At 39.3% G+C, this 22553-nt stretch overlaps 1 protein-coding gene across 1 annotated transcript in view; it reads right to left on the bottom strand.

Annotated features, from left to right (window-relative positions):
- Nucleotides 1-22553, bottom strand: part of ADCYAP1R1 (adenylate cyclase activating polypeptide 1 (pituitary) receptor type I) — a gene marked incomplete at its 5' end in the record, with an annotated part of 81468 nt that overhangs the window by 50414 nt on the left and 8501 nt on the right. Inside the window, one exon of the mRNA XM_009082869.1 lies at nt 2888-2995. Coding sequence (XP_009081117.1) covers nt 2888-2995 — 108 coding nt within the window. The remainder of the gene's footprint in view (nt 1-2887; nt 2996-22553) is intronic.

The following is a 22553-nucleotide window of genomic DNA, read 5'->3' as shown; positions in this document are numbered from 1 at the left end:
AGGAATGCCACTGTAAATCTTTAACCTACTATATTAGAAGACTCAGGAACTAATATGTTTTTTCACTGCGGAGAGATTTGGAGAATGGCATTTTGTTCACAATCTGCATTTGAAAGGAATGAAAAATTCTGAGAATTTTGGAAGAGAGGTGAAATGAAATTTTACAAGAGGTCACTAACCACACAGCATGGATTTAACATTAGGTTTCTGTATGACATTGACAGCAGTTCAAATATTACTTCTTGGTTCAATTGCAGTGAAGGTTAGAGCAGAGTGTATTAAAACCAGCAACAACTGGTATTTTCAGCTAAGCCCATAGCTAATTTTTTTGGCAAAGCATCTCTCCAGAAGACATTTAGTGAGTTAATTTTTATTTTGTAGTCTCTTTTCTTTTTTTCTCATTTTACTGCATATGGAAATCAGACATCCAAGTAAAGGCAGTCAAACTCCTTCCTGAAATTCATAAAACGAGCAGACCCCTCCAGTGACTTCATTCATCTCAAGATGATCATTTGAGAAGGGTCAGAGGAAGCATATTCTACAAGTACTCATTGCTTTCTATTTACCTAACTAGAAATCCATGTGATCACTTCAGATTTCCAGATAGAACTGTTAAATATCCAAAGCCCAGTGAAGAATCTCCCACCCACACTTTAAGATTAACACATGCTGTGATATCCCTGTTACTACACAAGCAGCTGTACCTACAGGTGCTTCATAGGACAAACTTTTAAAATGTATAATTGAAAGTTATTGCTGCCGTTTGTAAAAATGATTTATGGTCATATAAAAATTATGCTGTATTAAGAATGATTTTGCTATTAATAAATATTAGTGCCAGTTCCTAGCCTGGTTGCATATTCTAGAAACACAGCAGCAGCCCAAGGATACTATAACACCCCCTAAAATGTGATTAGCCATGTCTTAGAAACATTTTAATTCTCTAATAATCCTTTATTTTAAGGAACCATCATAAAATGTGACTTTTCTTATTAAACACTCATTGAAACAAAAATACTTGGCTAATTAAAATTAGCAGCAAAGCTAGTGAAAGCTCATGTTGATTCACCCAGGAGAGTGATTAGGGATGTCGATAATTCCACCTTGGGGTCAATAGTACAAGTCCAGCCAGATCAGTAGAGATTTCCAACTACTCCAGATTAAATGTTTATTTGTTTATCTAATGAATTATAAATCTTGGGTTTGTTCCTACTGAACAGATGTCCAAACCCCCCTCAAACCTAGTGCTACACGAGGAACAGCTGTCACTTTAGTGATCCTGTAAGGAGATGAAGAAAGCAAGACATATGCTTACACTGGATGGACTCCTTCTCCCTTAGGGTCATGCTATCACCCTGCTACAGGTCAAATGTGAAATGCACATGAAGAGGTCTGTAAATCCTAGGCAAATAATTTAAAAATATTATTTCAGCCCTTTATTTTACAGAGGTCGAGCTAGGAAGGAGTTATTGATTTGTGTATACATATATTTTTTTTCAATTGCTTTTCTAAAGCCTATATTATTTTTTATTACAAACTCAACCTTTTTTGATCAACAGGCAACAGTTTACTTAAGATCTGGAATAGATCATATTGAATTAATCTTGTTTGTGAAGTGGGATATAGTTTAGATGACATTGGCAATGTCAAGCTTGGAGGCAGCCTGGGCTGCAGTGATCATGCACTGGTGGAGTTTGCAGCCCTGCAGCATATGGGTCAGTTGAAGAGAAAAGTCATGACCCTGAAATTTAGCAAAGCAAAATTCCAGCTGTTCAGGGAATTAGTCAATAGGATCCTCCCTGGGAAACTGCCCTCAGGGACAAGGGAGCAGAACAGAGCTGGCAGATGTTTAAGGATGCTTTCCATAGAGCACAAGAGCTCTCAGTCCCCAGGTGTAAGAAATCAGGAAGGCAAGAGATGGGCATGGCTGAGTTGGGACCTGCTGGTCAAACTAAAGGGCAAGAATGAAACGCATGGGCAGTGAAAACAGGGACAGGTATCTGGGAAGAGGATAAGAATGCTGCCTGGCTGTGCAGGGATGGGGCCAGGAAGTCCAAGGCACACATGTGCCTGGAGCAGTTGAAATGGATGCATTTAAAAGTGAGGATTTCAGCATTCTTGGAGCTGTGTATGAAACACTGTCTCCCACAAACTGTGCTTGCTCTGTGTGTGGTGATACAGAAAAGGTGGATTTTGGACTTAATATTGTAAATTAATTCATTGGGAAAATAATCTTTGGAGAAAAGGATTCTGAGGGACAGTGATGAACTTGTTCCTCAAACAACAGAGCTAATTAAGTGATCTGCAGTAGCCTAGGTGGGTGGTGGGAGAAGATGGACAAGTCTGCGTTAATTATCAGCACAGGGGCAGAAAGATGTTGATGTCTCATTTCTATAGACCAAAAAAAACAACATGGAACTTCTGCTTCTCTGCAGGAATGTTTAATTCCCACTAACACTCTCAGGATTCCTAACATGGGAGCAGCTCAAGCCTATGTTCTCCTTAGGTATGAGCAGAACCCACTCTGAATTTTAATTACTTTCCAAAATATGTTCAAACTGTGTTATCCAAGACCCAAACACCAATCAGGTCTGATTGAGTTCAGTGGAGACCCAAGAGCAGAACATTCCCTTTAGCAGTTAAAATTGGTGATATTTTCATGTTGTATAGTCTGTGGAGGTTTCTCTCACGCATTCCCTCCCACCCCTGTGCACGCACACATCTCCACACACAAACACCCTGAGTTTCTACAGTCTTTTTTTAACTGCAGCCCAACTGTAGAGTTTTTTATGTCCCTTTACAGTGAGGATCTAAGTAAGGTTTTCCACTCATGCTGTCCAGGAAACTTTACCACATAGAGGCAAAGAACAAAGAGAAAATACTTTACCATCTTCAGAAATGATAAATCTGAACAGTGCAGGACACTTGACAAAGACAATTTCACCCACACTTGCAGGTTTCCAGCATGTTATATTGTCCCACATTCCTGGGCAACCTATAGAAGAGAAAGAGGGAGAAAATACATTAGTGGTCAAAATCCATTCCTTTCTTTGTACTATTATTGCACTTTATATTTGATTGTTCTTCCCTACATGAAAATGCACTTGTTTAGAATATTAAACAGTATCATTTTTAATAAGATTTTCCTGGAATAAAATAGTTGTCATTCATAGGAATAGCATAAAATATGGAGCTGCATGGCACAATAATGTCCAGACTCAGCTCTAGTAGAAGATGATATTTCTTAGTCCCATTTAAATCACTCCAACATGTATCAATATACACTTTTTTTCATGAATCACATCTTTGATTTACATTCTATTAATATCCAATAGTTCTAATCTTTATCAAAGGTTGGGTACTGAGCCATTTTGGAATTTGACCAGGGAGATGATTTGAAACTGAAAACCAGATTCTGTTTCATTCTACAACCATTTTTGTACATATTTGAGGGAAATAACTTCCAGGATGTTTATTTGCTTTAAAAATATTGTGAATAGAAATATCCTTCCTGAGTAAAACTGTTGTAACATCATTCATTATGTTTTCTGCAGTCTTTGCTCCAGAGAACATAAACTCGCAATGTCTAAGGGAGGATTTTGAGTTCTGATGATTTCTAGCATAAACTAAAGACAGAGTCAGGCCTTTAATGACAGTTCAAAGATTAGGCTTCAAGTAGCAAACTTTAATGCAAGGGTCTGAGTGGTAAAAAAAAACAACTTCCTGTTATAAGGATGAAGAAAGAGGAGGTGAAGAAACTGTAGGTGGGAGTTGTCTTCTCTGAGAATTCAGAAAAATTCAGGTCCCATGTGCTCATGTAAATACAATAAAGGAGCTCAGCTCCTGCTTCTTTATGATCACTGTGCCAGAAACATGACAAACTGGCTTTCAAGAAGAATAAGTCTTTCTATAATTCTGCAGACCATCATCTTACCAGCTCACAAACCTTATCACACTTATCCAGTGTACAGAAAAACTCAGAGCAATTCTCTCAAAAAACTCAAATTTCCTACTAATGTTCAAAAAAAAGACTTAGTGAAGGAGTCTCAAATGGGAATCAACTTCTACCTCAACAGGAAAAGAAAGAACTAAACCTAAATATCTCCATTGCTTATTTACATTTGATGTTGAGATTGCGCAAATAATCTTATCAACTGCTAAAAGGCTCTAGCTCCATGATTTTCTAAGTGGTTTTCCGTTAATAGGCTCTGTCTTTGACTATGAGCCAAGACAAATATGATCTTCAGAAAAAGCAGATAATACTTCCAAGTGTTACTTTCTGGCTGGCACAAGTACAATATAATGAGCTATGGGTGATGAACTTGTAAAAACAGTGTGGGCTTCATCAGCTCTGATAGTAGCAGATTTCCATCAGTGGAGGATGTATGTTCACAGGACTGGAATTGGCATCTTTTTTCCATCAGCTTCAGTGGCAGGAAATCAAGTCCTATATTTTCTCACAAAAATATAAGCCAGCTACTACCATGTGTGGTGGGTAGAGCAGCTCTGAGCGATATGGTGTTTGAAGAACTAGGTCAGTGTCCAACAACACTGTTATGATGTACAACATCATAATAATACCATTACCATGATGGCACATGCCAACCAGTTGTTAAACATTCTTTCAAACTAAAGCATGCAGTATCAGATTACATAATATAAATTAATAGCCATATAAAATCCTGACCCTGTTACATAAAATCCCTCAGCTTTTCCAGACACATCAAAATACAATGTTACTCAAAAAATGCTCATTAATGAATCACAGCAGCTAGGAAAAAAATTAAAATGTAGGAATCCTTTACATTAGCCCCTCCTCCTCTGTTTTTCCACCCTTACCCCAGGTTGTTTCCTTTGCCAGGTGAGGATCCCGTCATGAGTGCTGTGATTCACTAGAACCTTTCTAAAAGTCTCAAAGACTGGGGTTTGAAAAGTTTGAAAGCTCTCAGGTACATGATGTGATTCTTGGGTTGTCCTGTGCAGGGCCAGGAGTTGGACTCAATGATCCTTGTGAGTCCATTCCAGCTCAGGTTATTTTATGATTCTATGATTTTGTGATAGTGTTTATGTACTAAAGATGGAAATCAGGACCACACTGTATGCTACTAGATTTTATTGTCTTTGATACATTGTGTCTGTGCACACAGTAGGAGTTGTGTTTGCCATGTAAATCTGAAGTCTTAGTAATAGTTTTACAGCTCACTGAAGTATGGCACTCTGTACAAAAGTAAATTATACATTAATATCCATGTTAATGAGACATTTGCTTACAAGAGGTGCTAGAGACAATCAAAGTGGCTAATGAGATCTTTGAAGAACCACCTGCTAGCCCTACTTAAATTAACTGTGTTGGACAACAAGAAAAACTTCCTTATTTCTTATTATTACTTCAACATCAGTTGTCTTCCAAACACTGGGATAGCAATGGATACTGAAAACCAACCTACAGAAATGCAAGGAAATCCTCATATTGCAGAACAGAAAGTGTAGCCACAGAATAAATATCTCATAGCAGTGTGTATCAAATTCAGTTATACAGGTGGCTGGTTTTGTGGTAATACCATGCAGAGCTAAAAAATAGCCCCATTTACAAAGACATTATAAGTCCATTGTGCTCAAAAACACTGATGTGCTGACACTGGAAGAGAGGGAGAGAGAAGCAGCAAGTCAAATAATTTGCCTTAGCTACTAAAATAAGTGAGTGATGGAGATTGTTAAGATTTCACCATCAATGAGAATATTGTGTGATCCTGCTCAGAAAAGCATATTTGAAATAAACAATTTAGAAGAGGAAAGAAAAGTATGACAAAAAAAAATCTAAGTGGAATAAATGCCAGTGTCTACAATCTCCCTACATTTGTAAACCATGGTACAGCCAATAACTCCTGCTGGGTGAAATCTGCCCACGGAAATCAATGTGACTTGAGTGTGAAACTGCACAGCAGGGCTCTCCTCTGGCACTGACGGGATGTCTCCACTGCTGTGTGACGTAGGGATGCCCAAACTAGCTGTGAAAGGGGGAACTCACATGTAAGCAGCAAAGTGCAGCTTCAAGTGGGCAAACTTTCTTCATTTTTAGCATGCTAGAAATCAGTAATAATAAGAAATAGCTTTAAAGAATAAGATTTCATGTGGGCCAGAGTGAAAAAAAAATTACAACTAGTGGTTTTGCTAATGGGTGGGCTTGAAAACAAAATGGAATCATAGAATCATTAAGGTTGTAAGAGCCCTTAAGATCATCAAGCCCAACCATTAACACAGCACTGCCAAGGCCACCACTAAATCATGTCCCCAAGTGCCAAATCCACATGTTTATTGAACACTTCCAGGGACAGTGATTCCACCACTTCCCTGGGCAGCCTGTTCCAATGCCTGACCACCCTTTCAGTGAAGAAATTTTTCATAAAATCCAATCTAAACCTCTCCTGGCACAACTTGAGGCTGCTTCCAGAAAGCACAAATCCCCTTTCCTTCCCTTCCCATGGCTGCACTGCTACCTGCAGGCAGAAAATCCTGTTTGCTAAACATTGTGGGATTCATCTCAGTGGTGCAAAGCTTGGGGTCTGGTCTTGAGTAAGTACTTATGCCTTCTTCATAGCATGGACAAAAGAGTGCTTCAACTTATTCAGCTAGTTACCCCTTCTTTTATGGGTGGATGATCCTCTGACAGCCCCCATTCCTTGTTGCTGACTTGAGGAAGCACAAAATGATCATTCAACTATAGGATTAGTCCAGATTGGTTTAACTTCAAACAGCTAAGCCTTACCCTTTTGCCCTATTCAGCTACGCAAACTTTCCTCTGTAGTTCATGGAGAGAGACTTTCCAAACAGGGATAATCCCATTTTAAGGTGGCATTGGTGGGGAATCAGCCTGTAAAGTGGACTTGCATCTCTCCACTGACTACACTCAGTAGAAGGCTGAGAACAAGCTTAGCCTAGACAGTTGGCTTTTAAATGGTTAAAGTTTGCATTCCCTATAGGGCCTATGTGGTCTTTTGGAGTAGACATGAATTAACTCTGCCCTCTGTCTGGGCAGAGGGATGACACTGGCTACACAACCTCCTTTAGTCATGTTCTGATCCTGGGCAAGGGAGTCCAGCTGAGGGTTGGGATGTATCACTGCAGGATATAACTAGTGCCAGCACAGCTTTGCAGCTCCTGAGCAATTCAAACCACAGGCAAACCACTGTGGCTGCTTTTGAAAAGCCACATGATCAATCTCTACTCCTCTGTCTCAAGCTTCTTCTTGTAAAAGAGAAATAAAATTCATGTTTGGACTGTAAGCTCCTTGTGGCTGGATCCACCTTGCACTTTTCTTGTGAAATGTGCTTCAAAAAAGAGCCCTACTTTCAGCCGAATCATAACATGGATTTTATATGGATTTCATGTGAAGCCCACAACAGCCCTGATTTTAAAAGCAACACTGTTGAAGCTGAGGGAGGTGCCTCATATACCTAAGGATGGATCTCACTTGGTAGCCAGTGAAAACGAACAGCTCTTTCAGAGAAAGGACTTATTTCATAACAAGAAAGAAACTATTACTATTTAGCATTACAGAATCTGCTGCTGCATTTTAAAAATTATTCTTAGTCTAAAACCATTCTAGTCATAGAATCATAGAATCATCAAGGTCGGAAGAGACTTTTAAGATCATCAAGTCCAACTGCAGATCATCAAGTTGTCGTGGTTTAACCCCAGGAAGCAGCCAAGAACCACGCATCCTCTCACACACTCCCCCACCAACGGGATGGGGGAGCGAATTAGAAGGGTAAAAGCTACAAAAACTCATGGGTTCAGCTAAAGACAGTTAAATAGAGAAAGCAGAAGCTGCACACACAAGCATAGCAAACCAAGGAATTAATTCACTGCTTCCCGAAGACAGGAGGTGTTTAGCCATCTCCAGGAGAGCAGGGACCATCACGCGTAACGGTTCCTTGGGAAGACAAACGCCATCACTCCAGATGTCCCCCCTTCCTCCTTCTTCCTCCCACCTTATATACTGAGCATGATGTCATATGGTATGGAATATCCCTTTGGTCAGTTTGGGTCACCTGTCCCAGCTGTGTCTCCTCCCAGTCTCCCATGCATCCCCAACTTCCTTGCCAGTGTGGCAGTATGGAAAGCAGTAAAGGCCTTGACTCTGTGTAAGCTCTGCTCAGCAATAACAAAAACATCTCTGTATTATCAACTCTGTTCTGCACAAAATCCAAACATAGCCCCATACTAGTCTCTGTGAAGAAAGTTAACTCTACTCCAGCTCAAACCAGCACACAAGTCCAGCCATGCTTGCATGGAGTCAATCCGTCTCCCTGTCCACACAAGCCTCATTCCCATCTTTCATTTCAAATTAAGCCTCTAGGAGGAGGACACTCTCTAACCTGTTACTCCTGGAAGCTGCAAAGCTGCCTTCTTGCCTGAAATTTCTGGACAAGCATAAAGAGAAAACAATTTTTAAAAGCAAAGCAAACCATGCTGGTAGAAAAGCAGTGATAAAGAGCTCTTCTGAAATTGCTTGTGTTTCCTTATCTTCTTTTTCTCCTCTGTCTCGCACAGTCTGGACAGTCACAGTTTGATAGTGGTTAGATATAAAACCAGATTTTAGGCAGGCCCATAGCTGAAGTTCGCTGAGTTTGAGGAGTGAACCTCATTTTAAATCAGCTGAGGATAGAACCTGTTATCTTACACCAAGAGAGTCACTGTGTCGCCAAGACTATGTAGAAATTGTTATTTTTCACAGTTTTGTCTCCTGTGCCTCTACCACAATACCCTCAGTTACACTCTCTATATTTAAATCCTCTTTATAGTCTCTACAACATCCTCTCATGTCCTTATCCTGCCTTAGTGCAAAATGCACTATGGCAAGAGAAGGTGCAAAAGCAGAGATGTGTTTTTTGGATGGCAAGACCATGTGTACTACCTTACTGCTCACCCATTCCCTCCTCTTAATGAAGTGTCCTCCACTCCATGAAAATTATTGTTTTGATGCCTTTTTTATACTTAGCACAATATTTTTACAAAGAGGGCAGTGAAAGAAAGAAGGACAGGACAATGGGCAAAGAGATTTATGCACACAGAAAAGTGAATAGGCAAGAATTTGCATGAAATTTGTTCCCTTGGCAAATCAAGAAAAAAAAAAGTAATTACATAAATGTTAGACTTCTGCATTTTTTCATGTGGGGAAATAAAGGCTTGAAATGATAATCCATCCTTCTGGCTTACAGCATTCAGTGTGATTTTCAGTTGCTCTCCTCATTTATTAGTTTAAAATATCACCTTCAAGGTCATATTGCCTTCAGGAGAGTAATATCAAAGGAAACGTAATGTTACAAGGCAGCATATTAAACTGAATTATGTGGTGCACAATAACTTCTAAAGGGCATACTACATATAAAGCCTTTCAGAGAGAGGGGGAATACAAGAGAGGTGCTCTCTGTTCCTTCATAAATCTGGGTAAATACCAAAATAAATAAGGGCTTAGGCAAGGTCTGGGTATGGGGCTTAGATTTTCAAAAGTAATTAACATTTCAAAGCACAGGTATCTTAGAGGAGTTCCTATCATAGAAACCGTGTTTCTGGAGGTGTTTGGAGTTAGGCAGAAAAGTTATAACTCTGTCAGATTTAGCACTGTGAGCTCATAGCCCAAAAGGCCAATTATATCTGAGGCTGCATCTAAAGGAGTGTGGCCAGTAGGTCGAGGGAGGTGATTCTGCCATCTACACTACTCTTGTGAGACTCCATCTGGAGTGCTACATCCAGCTCTGGGTCCCCTGGCATAGGAAAGACGTGGACCTGTTGGAATGAACCCAGAGGAGGCCAATAACGTGCGCCAAGAGCTGGAGCACCTCTGCTATGGAGACAGGATGAGACAGCTGGGATTGTTCAGCCTGGAGAAGAGAAGGCTCCAAGGAGATCTTAGAGTCCCTTCCAGTGCCTAAAGAGCCTACAAGACAGATGGAGAGGGACTTTGCACAAGGACATGGAGTGGCAGAACAAGGGGGAATGGCTTCACACTGAGAGGGCACGGTTAGACTAGATGTCAGGAAGAAATTATTTCCTGTAGGACACTGACCCATGTTGCCCAGAGAAGCTGTGGCTGTCCCATTCCTGGAAGTGTTCAAGGCCAGGTTGGATGGGGCTTGGAGCAACCTGGTGTAGTGGAAGGTGTCCCTGCCCATGGCAGGGGGCTGGAAACTGATGATCTTTAAGGTCCCCTCCATCCCAAACAATTCTGTGGCTCCATGATTCTATAGTTTCTTTTGAAAGTCCAGGCCATTTGAGAGTAGAAATGTGAAACTGAAATTCCAGAGTAAGTTATAAAAAAGGAAGAACAACCACAAAGGGGAGAAAAACACTAACAAAGACATTCTATGTTGGAAAAGAGAATACTTGATCATGCATGAGGCAAAAGCCCAAAGTTATTCCTACTCTAAAATGTCACATATACAAAGCAGGCATGCAAGATTAGTACAAGGGAAAGCTGAGCAGAGAGAAAGGAAAGGGTTTTTTTTCCTTCCCAGTTCTGCTCCTGATAAATTTTGGAATTATTTGAAGTCTATTCATTCTTTCATCATGCTATTTGGACTGGTTATTACACTAAGAATTAGTTTTTCTATGCAAGTTTTTCTATTTCTGCACAAAGATGCACCTTGTATTGTCTAACGTGGTATTCATTCACCTTATCAGTGTAAATATTAGTTATGTAACTCTAAGTTCTACAATTCTTTTACAGTGCATGAAGGAAAACAGACAACTGCGGAGGGCACTGCTAGAGGGTTTCTAATCATCATAGAATCACAGAAGCAGAGAATGGTTTGGGTTGGAAGGACCTTAAAGACCATCTAGTTCCAACCTCTTGCCATGGGCCAGGACACCTTCCAGTAGACCAGCTTGCTCCAAGCCCCATCCACCCTGGCCTTGAACACTTCTAGGGATGGGATATTCATGTCTTCTCTGGGAAACTTGTTCTGGGAAAAATTGTCATCTGGAGATACATAATTTCATCCCCTAATTAGAAAAGGCACCCAGAAAACCCCTAATTTTAGGCTTCAAACAATTGGAATTAGAGGGATTCCCCATGTTTACTCCAAGTGACTCAGCTAGAGTGGCATGCGAAGAACAATAAAATGAGATCAAACTCACCAGCAGTTGACTCACCTAAATATTTTCTATCACCTTTATTTAGATAAATGCTGCCCTGGTATAGAGTTACTCAACACTACATTATGACTATTTGGAATCCATTGTTTATGCAATGATATTTACAAAAAAATATCACAGCAGTTTCTACTGTTGCAGCATTATCAGTCAAGTGAGTTGTTCAGAGATCTATGATGTACTAAGGGCCTCACTGTTTGGGAAAAACTGTTAAAAATTGCCTAAGTTATGAAAGAGAACATTGTAGAAATTATTTGAGATATTTCACTTCTTATGTACCAAGTTAATCTTAGATTACCTCAAAAACTAAAAGTGAAAGAACCTGAAATGGTGTTTTTTCTTTGGTTGAAATGATGGATTTTATAGTGTATTATTTTTGCAATATAAGTATTGTGTAATTATAATATATTATGAATTCATTATAAATACAGGTTAATTGTACATTAACATCATTTAATTATATGAAATATTTGTCATATAACAATGTGCTAATCTTTTTCATACATTATAGTTACATTTATATATGTAAAATATTTTATAGAATATCCTATATTTTATAGATTTTTTTCTCCTTGCACATTTTATACGTGGCAAAGATCAGCTTTTAAATTGCAGGAGCTGTTATTTATAATTAGATAAGTGTAAATTCTTTTTCTTCTTTTAAAGCTGTTTAGCTCTTTACAGTTACAGGATATTTATTTCTACGCTCACACTTACTGCTGCTCTTGCATTGTTATCTGCCAAGAAAACCTCATCCAAGAAAATCTCCAGAATCCTTTAAGTGCTGCCAGCCAATTGGCCTTAGGTGAGCTCTGAAGAGTTTTAAAGGGAAACTTGAATTTGGCAAAATCTGTGGAACATTTCTTTGTCTAATTATGCAAGAGAGTAAAAAGCCAATAAGCTGCGAAATTGAGAGGGTTTAGTGCTGTTTTAAGCTTTCTTTAAATATAATAAAAAAGATTGGCTATTCCTCTCTGAGAAAGTCACCACTTGGCTGTTCTGGAGGCAAAGAGACTCTGCGAAATTACTGAAAAAACCGGGAGAGATTTCTTTCCAAGGCTGCTGGAGGACAGGATGACACTTACAAGCTGCCAGAACCTGAGCTGGTGCCAAGCTCACCAGCTGCAGATAATCTGGCATTGCTCAGGACATGGGATCTGTGAGATCATGGGGTCCTGCTGGAGGCAGCCAGGCCTGGCAACAGCTGGTGCTCCTCACCTCCTTGGGGGCAACCAGAACAACTGTCATTGTTCTACCTCACCATCAGCCATTCTGACTCACTTCCCTCCCTTCTTAGGGGAAGAAGAAGACATCATGCACCTTATTAATTCCATCTTTCATTAATTCTCCAAGCTGAGACAGATGGGGAAAGGGAGGCTATTCCTTCAGTGCCTAGAAGGCTATTCCTACATCACAGTGCTACAGATTTTGATCCTTACATGACTGGGCTCAGAGTAATTTCTGGGAAGACATAATAAAAGTACTGCCTGAAGGCTGCAGAGTGAAGACAAAGTTTTAGAAGTACTAACAGAGTAAGAACCAGATAGATGTGTTCCCCTTCCACACAGTCTTACCTTCCTTGGTCAGATCCTATCCAAAGGGATCCTGTCCTTCATAGGCACAACCTATCCATAAAAAGGGATTGACTAAGGACAACAGGGTGGAACACTCAGCTGTGGCTTGTCTTTGTGAATAGTTTCAATTCACAATATTAGCTAAGTGGTTGTTGTGATGGAGGAACTGGATAGAAAAAAACATATACATATTTGATATATAGGAATTTGATATATGGGATATTCCTCCCACAAGTAACAACGTTCCCCACAGTGAACCCTGGCTTTCAACTAAGGCTGTAGGTAAGGAATCTTTCCAAGCTGGCAAATTCATTGCCACTTTAGACACCCATGGAGTGATATTTGGCCCATTTTGAGATTTATGGGCCTGTGAAGAAGACATCTGTGAAGATCACTAGGATAACTTGTTGCCATGGAGATGGAGAAAGTAGAAATTTTTTTCAGACTGTCTTTTTGGTATTTTGGAGTCTGAATTCCTTTGAAAATAGTGAGAGGATTTAATTGCATGGAAGAAGATGAGAAGAAGATTTAGTAGCAGGTCTCTTGAGTCTTGAGGATTCCCAGTAATAACTTCAGGGCTTCAAACCTGTTCTGTCACAAAAGGGAAAAATTATAGCACCTTTCTTTGACTTGTTTGTTTCTAACTAATCTCACAACAGCACTAAAGTGGAATTAAAATGGGACACAAACCTTGAAACATTCTCCGAGCTATACTTCAGTCTTAAAAAATCCCAACAGAGTAGAACAGGATTTTCAGTAGGACTTTTTCAGACAAAGCTTGAGGTCAACAGTTGCCCAGTCAATAACATTTCTCAGGAATTTTAACTTGTTTCTTAAAGGACAAATAAGCCAAAGAAAACAGACAGACATTAAACAACTGAAAATAGCAACTGACCTCAAGTCTGTATGATTGATAATTTCAGAAGTTATATTTAACTCTGTTACACATATAGCAAGATCCCTCAAAAGGAATTTAAAAATTATTATTGTTTTGGTTTCAGGGTAGCTCTGGGGGTGAGATTTTCTGTTACTTTTACAGCTGGAACACAAAACCAAACAAAACACAATAAATGGTGACATTGAAAACTAAATGCTCTCCAGAGCATGAGTTCTAAGCGAGCTCAGAAGCAAACTGCCTCTTCATGTTCTGACTCCTGTCCTCCCCACTTTCTTTCTTTTCTAGTGTTTATAAATAGAGTTATCTCAATGGAAAAGGCAAGTCTGTAGTAGCAGATAACTTATAGCAGATTTTGGGCCAAATTCTCTCCTGATGTAACCACAGTGATGCCAGTGTAGATACTCTTGAGAAGCATTTGTTCCTTGTTTACTCCTTTAAACCTTCTGAGAATGAGAAATGACTGAATTAAATAACTTAATTTCTTCCAGTGTGCAAATTCCATAATCTCTCCTGGAAATTGCTCTAGTGGTGAGTCAAACAATTCCTTATTAGAGCCCATGGGACCTTATGATCTAGTGGAGAAAACAAAGGAAATAAATACATTGTAAAAAGCCAGTTCAGAGCCTGTGAAGGGGCATGTCAACATGTTGCATTTCATACTCCTGAATAGGTGCACTGACATTGTCAGACTTGAACCAAGGCTGCCCCCTGTTCCATACCAAACTTTTCTGCCCACAAAGTATTAAGACAGGGAAAAAAAAAAAACACCAAAAATTAAATGTGATCCAGCCTCACTAGGATTGCACACAACTGGGAAATGTGGGTCAGTATGAGAGACTAAAGGAAAGGATATTAGTAATCCATAATTCCCAAGCTCTAGATGGCTTCCTGACAAAAGTAAAGATATGTAAAGATATATAAAAATATATGCCTTGATCAGAGCAGGTTACAGCCTGAAGTCAGCAGAAAGACAATAGGAGGATGGGAAGGGAGGTGGAATGCATGATGAAGAAGAACAAAGGACATGTTAGGGAAGCATGGAAAACTATCATGATCATTCAGAGAATGGTTTGGGTTGGAAGGGACCTTACAGATCATCCATTTCCACCCCTGCCATGGCCAGGGACACCTTTCACTAGACCACGTTGCTCTAAGCCACATCCAGCCTAGACTTCTAGGGATGGGGTAGAAGCAGATTTCCTGTGCAACCTGTTCCAGTGCCTCACCACCTGCTGAATAAAGAATTTCTTTCTAACATCTGGTCTAAATCTCTCCTCTTTTAGTTTAAAATGGTACCCCCTTGCCTATCACAATCTGTCCATGTAAAAAGTCACTCTTCTTTTTCATGAGCCCTCTTGAAGTACTGGAAGGACATTCTCCTGGTAAAAAGCAGTGGATGCTTTCCCTTTCTGGCTTTTTCTAAGTTATTCTAGATTGGGGTTTTTTTCCCTTCGAAAGATTTAATTTTACTTATTGCAGAGAGAGAAGGAGAAGAAATGGAATGGAATGTAGTCTGGGATGGAACCGCCAGTGTCATCACACCAAGATCAGCATCATCACCAGCAAGCAGAGGCCATATAAATTTAATCCAAAACCAGTAAATGTGTACACACTGGCCAAAGCCCTGTACTGGATACTCTACAAAATATAAGATCTCCCAACAGCCTATAGTAAAGTACCAAAAAGCAAAAGCCATAAACATCATGTAAGAAGATGTCAGAAGTATTTCTGATGTTTAGGCTCATGAAACTCATTAGCTGAAAATGCCCAGAAAACCACAGGAAGGCATAAAATTCCAGTCGTGATAATGCAAAATCTGAACCACTAGAGTCAAGGTAATTCCCCTTTGCTTGCCTTTTGATCAGAACAAGGGTGGTGGATTTGTCTTTCCTTGTCTAAATGCTGGAAGGATACAGGAAGAAGTAGGAAGCATCTGCCATCACTACTAGACAATTTACAGTACAGGAACAGTAACATCAAGAACATAGAGACATGTATCAAACCTCCAACACTGCTGGTTCAGTTACAGCCTCAATATTACAGCAGTCATTGAAGGAAGGAGTATTTCGGAAAGAATGTGGATTTTAATCATATTTGGGGAAAAATATATGCATATACTCAATTTCTTTTGCCTTACTCCTGTAAATGAGGAGTTAATTTCAAAATAGCCAATTCCATGTATAAACTCCATGTATAAACTCCATGTATAAAGCTGCTGTAAGTCAGAAACTAATTCATTTAGAGAATTTAGAGACTGATTAAAACAAATATGAAAATGAATTAAATATATTATTCCTTCTTCCTCTCTTCTTACTAGAAATAGTTAAAGATCTACTAGGGAGAGAAATTGCTCTGTGGTCTTGCTCACAAATATGCTTGTAATTACATTCCCATCTGAAGTAATAAATAACTGTGAAAATTTGCATAGATATAATCAATATTCTTTTAGTGGTGTTACTTATTGGAATGTAGAATAATTTCAGAAAAATGCAAAATAAGCCTACAGGGACCTGTGGAGGTCATAGAGATTATTCCCTGCACCCAGGCAAAATAAACCATAATTAAAATATCTAAAAGGGTTTGGGGAGTTCTCATTGTTTGTGGCATCCTTATTACCTGGACAAATCATGAAAGAAGCATATTACAGGACACAATTCTGCATGTTTAAATTATAAGGATCTAGAAACCCCTTCACATTTCAATAATTTGGTAATTGTTGACTTGCAGGGGCAGTGGTAGCAGCAGTGTCATATATAAAGATCATAAATTTCTTCCTGACATTCTAAGGTGTTCTATTACTTAGCAGATTTAAAATTAACTCCTAATGTAAACCTCAGTTAGATGCAGGAGTTTTATATAGCTATAGGTATTTATACAGGTATAGAGTATAGGCATATGTTTACATATATCTTCAGGTAGATTACTCTGTCCATAGTCTGTTTAAGGTACATGTAGAAGAAAAATTAGAAAGCACACAAAACCCACTCAATTTATACCCCAAACAAGAAATCTTATTCATGTGAACAAGAATGTTCAGCTGCTGTAATCATACCACTAGAAATTTCCTTTATCAGTTCTCAATCCAGAAGAATAATGGGAAACAAGTCAGTGATTGTGGTCTATCCTGCATGAAGACAATTACAAAATAGTCCTACTGCCTGGGAGCCCTGGATTTATTTTTGTTCTAGCTGATTCAATAATGGTAACAACAGGTTCTGGTTAAAGCATTTTGCAGGTTAGCAGAGAAGAGGTAGAATTATGTTAGTCATTTGGCTTTATGGCCAAAAAAAACGGAGCACATTCAAGCACTTTCCTGTTGTGGAAATGAAGATAAGGCATGTCCTTAAAATATCTACAACAATCCTTCAGTGCAGTTTATTAATTGCTTGTGGTCATTATTTTAATTGAGCTTTGCTCTTGGCATATAGCTTGGGCATACTCATTACACACTCTAATCATTGTTTTCTTCTTTTAAAGCATTTCCTTGTGCATTGACTTCTATGTCCATTTTTTCAGCCAGGTCCTGGTTAGTCATTCGATGGATTATTCCAACCTTGCCTTTTGTTTGGGTTGTGATTTCTAGTTGTGTTGTTTCACTGTGTTTCCTTTGATTTGTTTTGCTGCAAAGGACACAAACCAATCGATTCCAGAAACTGTGTGAGCAGGAAATGTATGGCTTGATTACCAAAAGTGCAAGCTGCTATGGAAGTCTGAAATGGCTTTTAGGGTAATGAGAAAGGGAAGGAAAAGGATCAATAAGAAGAGAATCTGCAAGTGCTCGTCTGCAGGACTCAACTATCTGCTTCTGAAGGGCGAAAACTACACCATCTAACTAATGTCTAAATAGTTGGGTAGGGTTCCCACTTGGTTTACCAAAAAGAAACCCAAACAACAAAACAACTCCAACAAAACAAACCAAACCCCCAAACTAAAAAAAAAAAAAACTCTACCAAAACCCAACCAACCATATCCAACAAAAAAAACCCCCATCAACCAGTAAATAAAATAGTACATATGAACTATGAAGAAAAAGGAATTCACTGGGAAGTCAAACAGGCAGCTAAACTCTTTGAGATTACAGATGTGCCTTCAGTGGGACTCAGCTTGCATATTAAGGCACCTTCATTCAGGTTTTTTAATATGCAAACTGGATGCAAATCTTTGTAACTATCAACTCTACAAGGAGTCTTGGGAGACTAGCCAGTTAATTTAGCCAATAATTTAGATGTGTAACATCCAGTGATGCAATTGTTCCCCAAGGAAATTATTTCCCCTAAATACAGAGCCCAGCACAGTTCACTTCACTGAAATGCCTGTTGAATTCAGTGGGAGTTGAGGTTGGATTGAGAGAATTACACCTGGAGAAGAGTGAGAGCTGTTCTTGGAGAAGGGTGAGAGCTGTTCTTGGTGCTGAGAGCAGAACTCTCCCACTGCCAGCTGAGGATTTGCTGCTCTTATTTTGCTGTGTTTAGCTAAAGAATTTTCAAAATCTTACAGGTGTGGCTTGTTAGCTATCAAAATAAGCTGGTGGGAGCTATAAATATATTATTAGCTGGGATGTGAGTCTGTTTGGATATTTCCACATGGCTTGAGACTCAAAAATATCTATGTTAAAACCAAAAATGCCTCTAAACTACATGTTTACAGTGTGGTGCAAGAGACAGGTAATTACTTTGATTCATCTGTAAATCATTTATAAGACATTATACATTCATTGAGCTGTCAAAATCAGGAGTCTTCATGGCATCCAGGAGCAAAATGAAGAAATGAAAGAGGAAGAAAAAAACATTTATTTTAACTGAGATCAATCTGAAGTCTGGTTGGCATGTTTTCTAAATTCTGTTCCTTTCCAAACATTTTGCAGGAATAATGGATATATTAGAAAAACTTGGACTCTAACATTCAATGTTCTTGTAGATATGAAATGAAGAAAAAACAAATCATACATCAATAGGACAGAAGATTTACCATCTTTCTTCTGAAGTATCTTAAACTAACATTTTATCTTAAAATACGTATAAAAGATAAACTGGTCAAAACAACTTTTTTCCTCCTTTTTTTTCCCTCCATGGACGAGCCTACATGTCCACTTTTAGAAAGCATTCTGCTTTCAGCAGCTACCATGAGATTAATTTCACCTTTAAACTTCAGTATGGTATTGCTAAAGTATTCCCACACCACAGAATAAAATATTTCTATCGTGGAATTCATATTAGAGAATGAAAACTCAAGATAGGAAGCAAAGCAGCACAGGATAAGATGCTTTTTTTCTCTACAATAACATGCAAAATTCTTCTCTCTAGCATAAAATATTTGCTTTCATTAAACTTTATGATCCCCAAAGCAAACCATGTGAGAGGAGCTCTTCTTTGCTTAATTCCTTTTACAAAAGGCTGGAAATGTGCATGAGGGAAGTTGCCCTTTTTTCTTTCCTGTTCCTTCTTTTTCAGGTGAGGAATTTGGGGAGCGAATTGGACATCTTTCCCTCTCTTTTTGCCAGGAGCAAATTACCACATCCATTCTGAGTCAGCAGCGCTCCACAGCAGCTCTCGGGCAAAGCTAAGGATCTTCCTTCCCCATCCTCATCCTCCCTTGCACAGAAACTAAGAAAGCTACAATGAAGACTGCACATGCAGTTCCTGCTGCCTTGTTCTACTAGTGATAGAAAAGGCCAAGAACTTTGTGGAAAAAACCCAGGGCTTAGTGAGGGCTCAGAGAGGTGATATTTAAGGTGCTCTGTAGAATCAAAGAAAGGTTTGGGTTGGAAGAGACCTTTAAGACTGTCTAGGTTCAATTCCCCTACCATGGGCATGTAAGATATGTATATGTCACTTTGTGCTTACTCTTTTGAAGGTAAGTAAAACTGAATGATCTTACTTTTGCCATGGTGAGATGAGTATATACAGCTATATCTTTACCACTTAGCAGAGGGAGTAGTTAATAACTTGTTATAGTACTGTAACTTGCTCGTTCATCTGAAAATGATTTAACTTACTGTTCTTCAGTTTTATTTTGCTGAGGAAAAATCAATATGCAAAATCTGTCAGGAGTCCAAGTTATTACACTTATTCAACTGCATGTATTATTGAGTAGGCAGTTCCCTGTAATGAAGTTCTTGGCTTAAGTTTGTGAGGTATATTAAGAAGCAGTGGATGTAGCTCAGAATAAGCTGAAACAAGAAATGAAATTGTACAGTTGGACAGTTTTAATCATTGGCCACCCCTGTGAGGATATCAGTGCCTGGTGAAATCTCATAAGAAAAAAACCCCACATTTAATGGTAAAGTACAGCCTAAGAAGACTCTCTTGACTGTTTGGTCTAACAACATTTGACCCATGACTAGAGTTTATCAAGTGATCCTATAATACAGGCAGATACCAAAAGGTGTGATCCTAGATATACAAAGTGTGGTATGTCAGATTGTTCTCCCAGAAGCCCAAATACTGCTGAAAAGGAAGTGATTCTTCAGGGAGTACATAAAATCTTCCAATTGAAGTAATTAACAAAAAGCCACTGGAATTTCTTCTAACCCATTCTTGTTCCCACCATATTTACTGTTCTCCCACTTGTGGTCTAAATAAAGGCAGCCATTCCCATTAACAAAGTAAGCACCACCTGGCAAATGTGCTCTCCAGAGTGGCATTCAACTGACCCATTACCAACATCTGCATTTGAATAGCCCTCAAATTTTTTGTGGGAACAGATAGAAAGAGGCAACCCTAGAGGACAATGTCATCAGAAAGCAGATGTTTGAAATAGGTCTGATGAGTCATTCCCTCAACAAGACAGCTTTTGTCCACTGACTGTGAAGGCAGCAGTGGGACAATAGCCAAGATAAAAACACCTACAGCACAGAAACCTCAAGTTCCATGAGAAAATGTCCACACTGTCTCACTGAAAAAAACCCACCCCAAAACACCCTAATATCATTCTCACCTTCATATCAAGGTACAGAAGAATAACCAAGGAAGTTCAAACAATGCCACCTTGATAGCAGGAACACAAAAGCCCCATTATGCCTCAGAAAATAAGGTCCAGCCAGTTCACTTCCTGGGCTGTGCCACTCCTAAGCCTTTTAAATCTGTCTCTAATGAGAGGCTGAATGAAGGACTGAATGAAAACAAGGCACAAACAGAAGGACATTGCATGAGGTTTGATGAGCACCATTGTCATCTCATGCAATGATAGACTGGGTGACCACAGTCTCCACTCCTAAGTAAAAGGAGTTTGTTCATACTTTTCCACAGCAGGTCCTAGGCTGAAGCATTACTTCCCATGCACACTTCTCTTGAAAAAGCTTTGTGTGTTCCACAAGTTCGTAGCCCTGTTGGCTGATGAAAAACCAGTGTCATACACTCTATCTCTCCTCTAGTGACTGTATTCTTTTTTGTGCTCTTTCCAGACCCAAAGCCAGAAGGAACAAGGATCCTGATTTTCATTGCCAGTAGTGGGCAACCTAATTACAAATGGGGAGCTGTTTTGGGGTAGAATGGAAATGCGCAGGTATATTGGAGATTCTTTATCATTCCGGGGTGATAAACATGCACAGTCAAGACTCCCAGTTTAAGTCTGTATTGGTAGATCCTGTTATATTCACTGGCCATACTTAATGAATTCATTAGCCACAGAAGCCCAAACCTGAGGAATCACAGAAAGGCTCAACATTTGTATTTTGTCTATATTAGCTACTAACATGTACCAATATGTTTTACACCCTTTGAGGCTTTTACAAGCTCAAGCAGAGATTATAAATTATTGCTGCATTGTCCTTTCCCTGCCTTTGGGGAATTTGATGAAAACAACCAAACTCTGGATGTGTGTGCAGTAATCTTGCAGTTTCTCTGTTAAAAACAACCAAACATGTATCTATTCAGCAGTGCTCGGAATAATTCATTTTCATAATCTGGTTTTTTTTCTTTGTCCCTACATTGAATGCATTTTTTCTAGGTTGATTAACAACCTTCAGGAAACAAACCTTCCTTCATTTTTTTTTGGCAGGCTCTTAGGAAATATGACTGGTTCTCTGGAGATGCCTCTTTTCACTGTGATTCATAGAATCATAGACTGGTTTGGGTTGAAAGGGACCTTTAAAGATCATTTAGTCCAACCCTCAAGCTATGGCCAGAGACATCTTCAACTACATTAGGTTGCTCTAAGCCCAATCTGGCCTGGCCTTGAAATTTCCAAGGATGGGGGATCCATAGCTTCTCTGGGCAACCTGTTCCAGTGATTTACCACCCTGATTCAGTGAGTCCTAGGGTGGTTTAGCTTCAGTCTAAGAAACCCAAATATAGATGTCAGTATGAAAACATGAGGAGCATCACTAGGGCCACCTGAGCCACCTCCTGCTGACCACCTGATCTGACCTGCTACTTCTACTCTGATATTGTTACTCCAATAAGTCTGTGCCACTTTCTCCAGCCCTGGGTGGATGTCTCAGACACCCAAGGCATCTCAAATGGCACTGGGTATACCTTTCTATACAACAACCTCCTTTCTCCAGTGTCTCAGCTTCCACTATAGCCCATGAAGTCAATGCATTTAATGAAGCCTTGAAAGCAATTCCAGTGATAAAATGAAGGAGTCTGTGGGCAATGATCTACACTGGGCAGTCTTCTGGTTTCCATCACTGATTATTCAGGGAGCCTCACTGACTAACTCTAGGCTAAACATGGAATTTTTAGGAATCTACATGAGGTATGTCCACTTTCCCAAAGACAGGATTTTAGTGCAATTTGAGATGTTTCAGCCAATTGCATTGTCAGTCTGGATAGACACAAATCTTCCATAGGCCCCATGTCAGAATATCTTGATATTCTAAGGAATATAGGGACTCTTGTGTTTACATGCACTTGCATTTGGTCATAACAAATCTCCAAAGTAGTTCCCAAATTCTCTTGCTTCGGGAGCTTATTGGACACTAGAAC

This window comes from Acanthisitta chloris, unplaced genomic scaffold (assembly GCF_000695815.1).
Source record: "Acanthisitta chloris isolate BGI_N310 unplaced genomic scaffold, ASM69581v1 scaffold1399, whole genome shotgun sequence".
Lineage (NCBI taxonomy): Eukaryota > Metazoa > Chordata > Aves > Passeriformes > Acanthisittidae > Acanthisitta > Acanthisitta chloris.
Note: the sequence above shows the minus strand (reverse complement) of the source record. Positions and strands in the feature narration are given on the sequence as shown.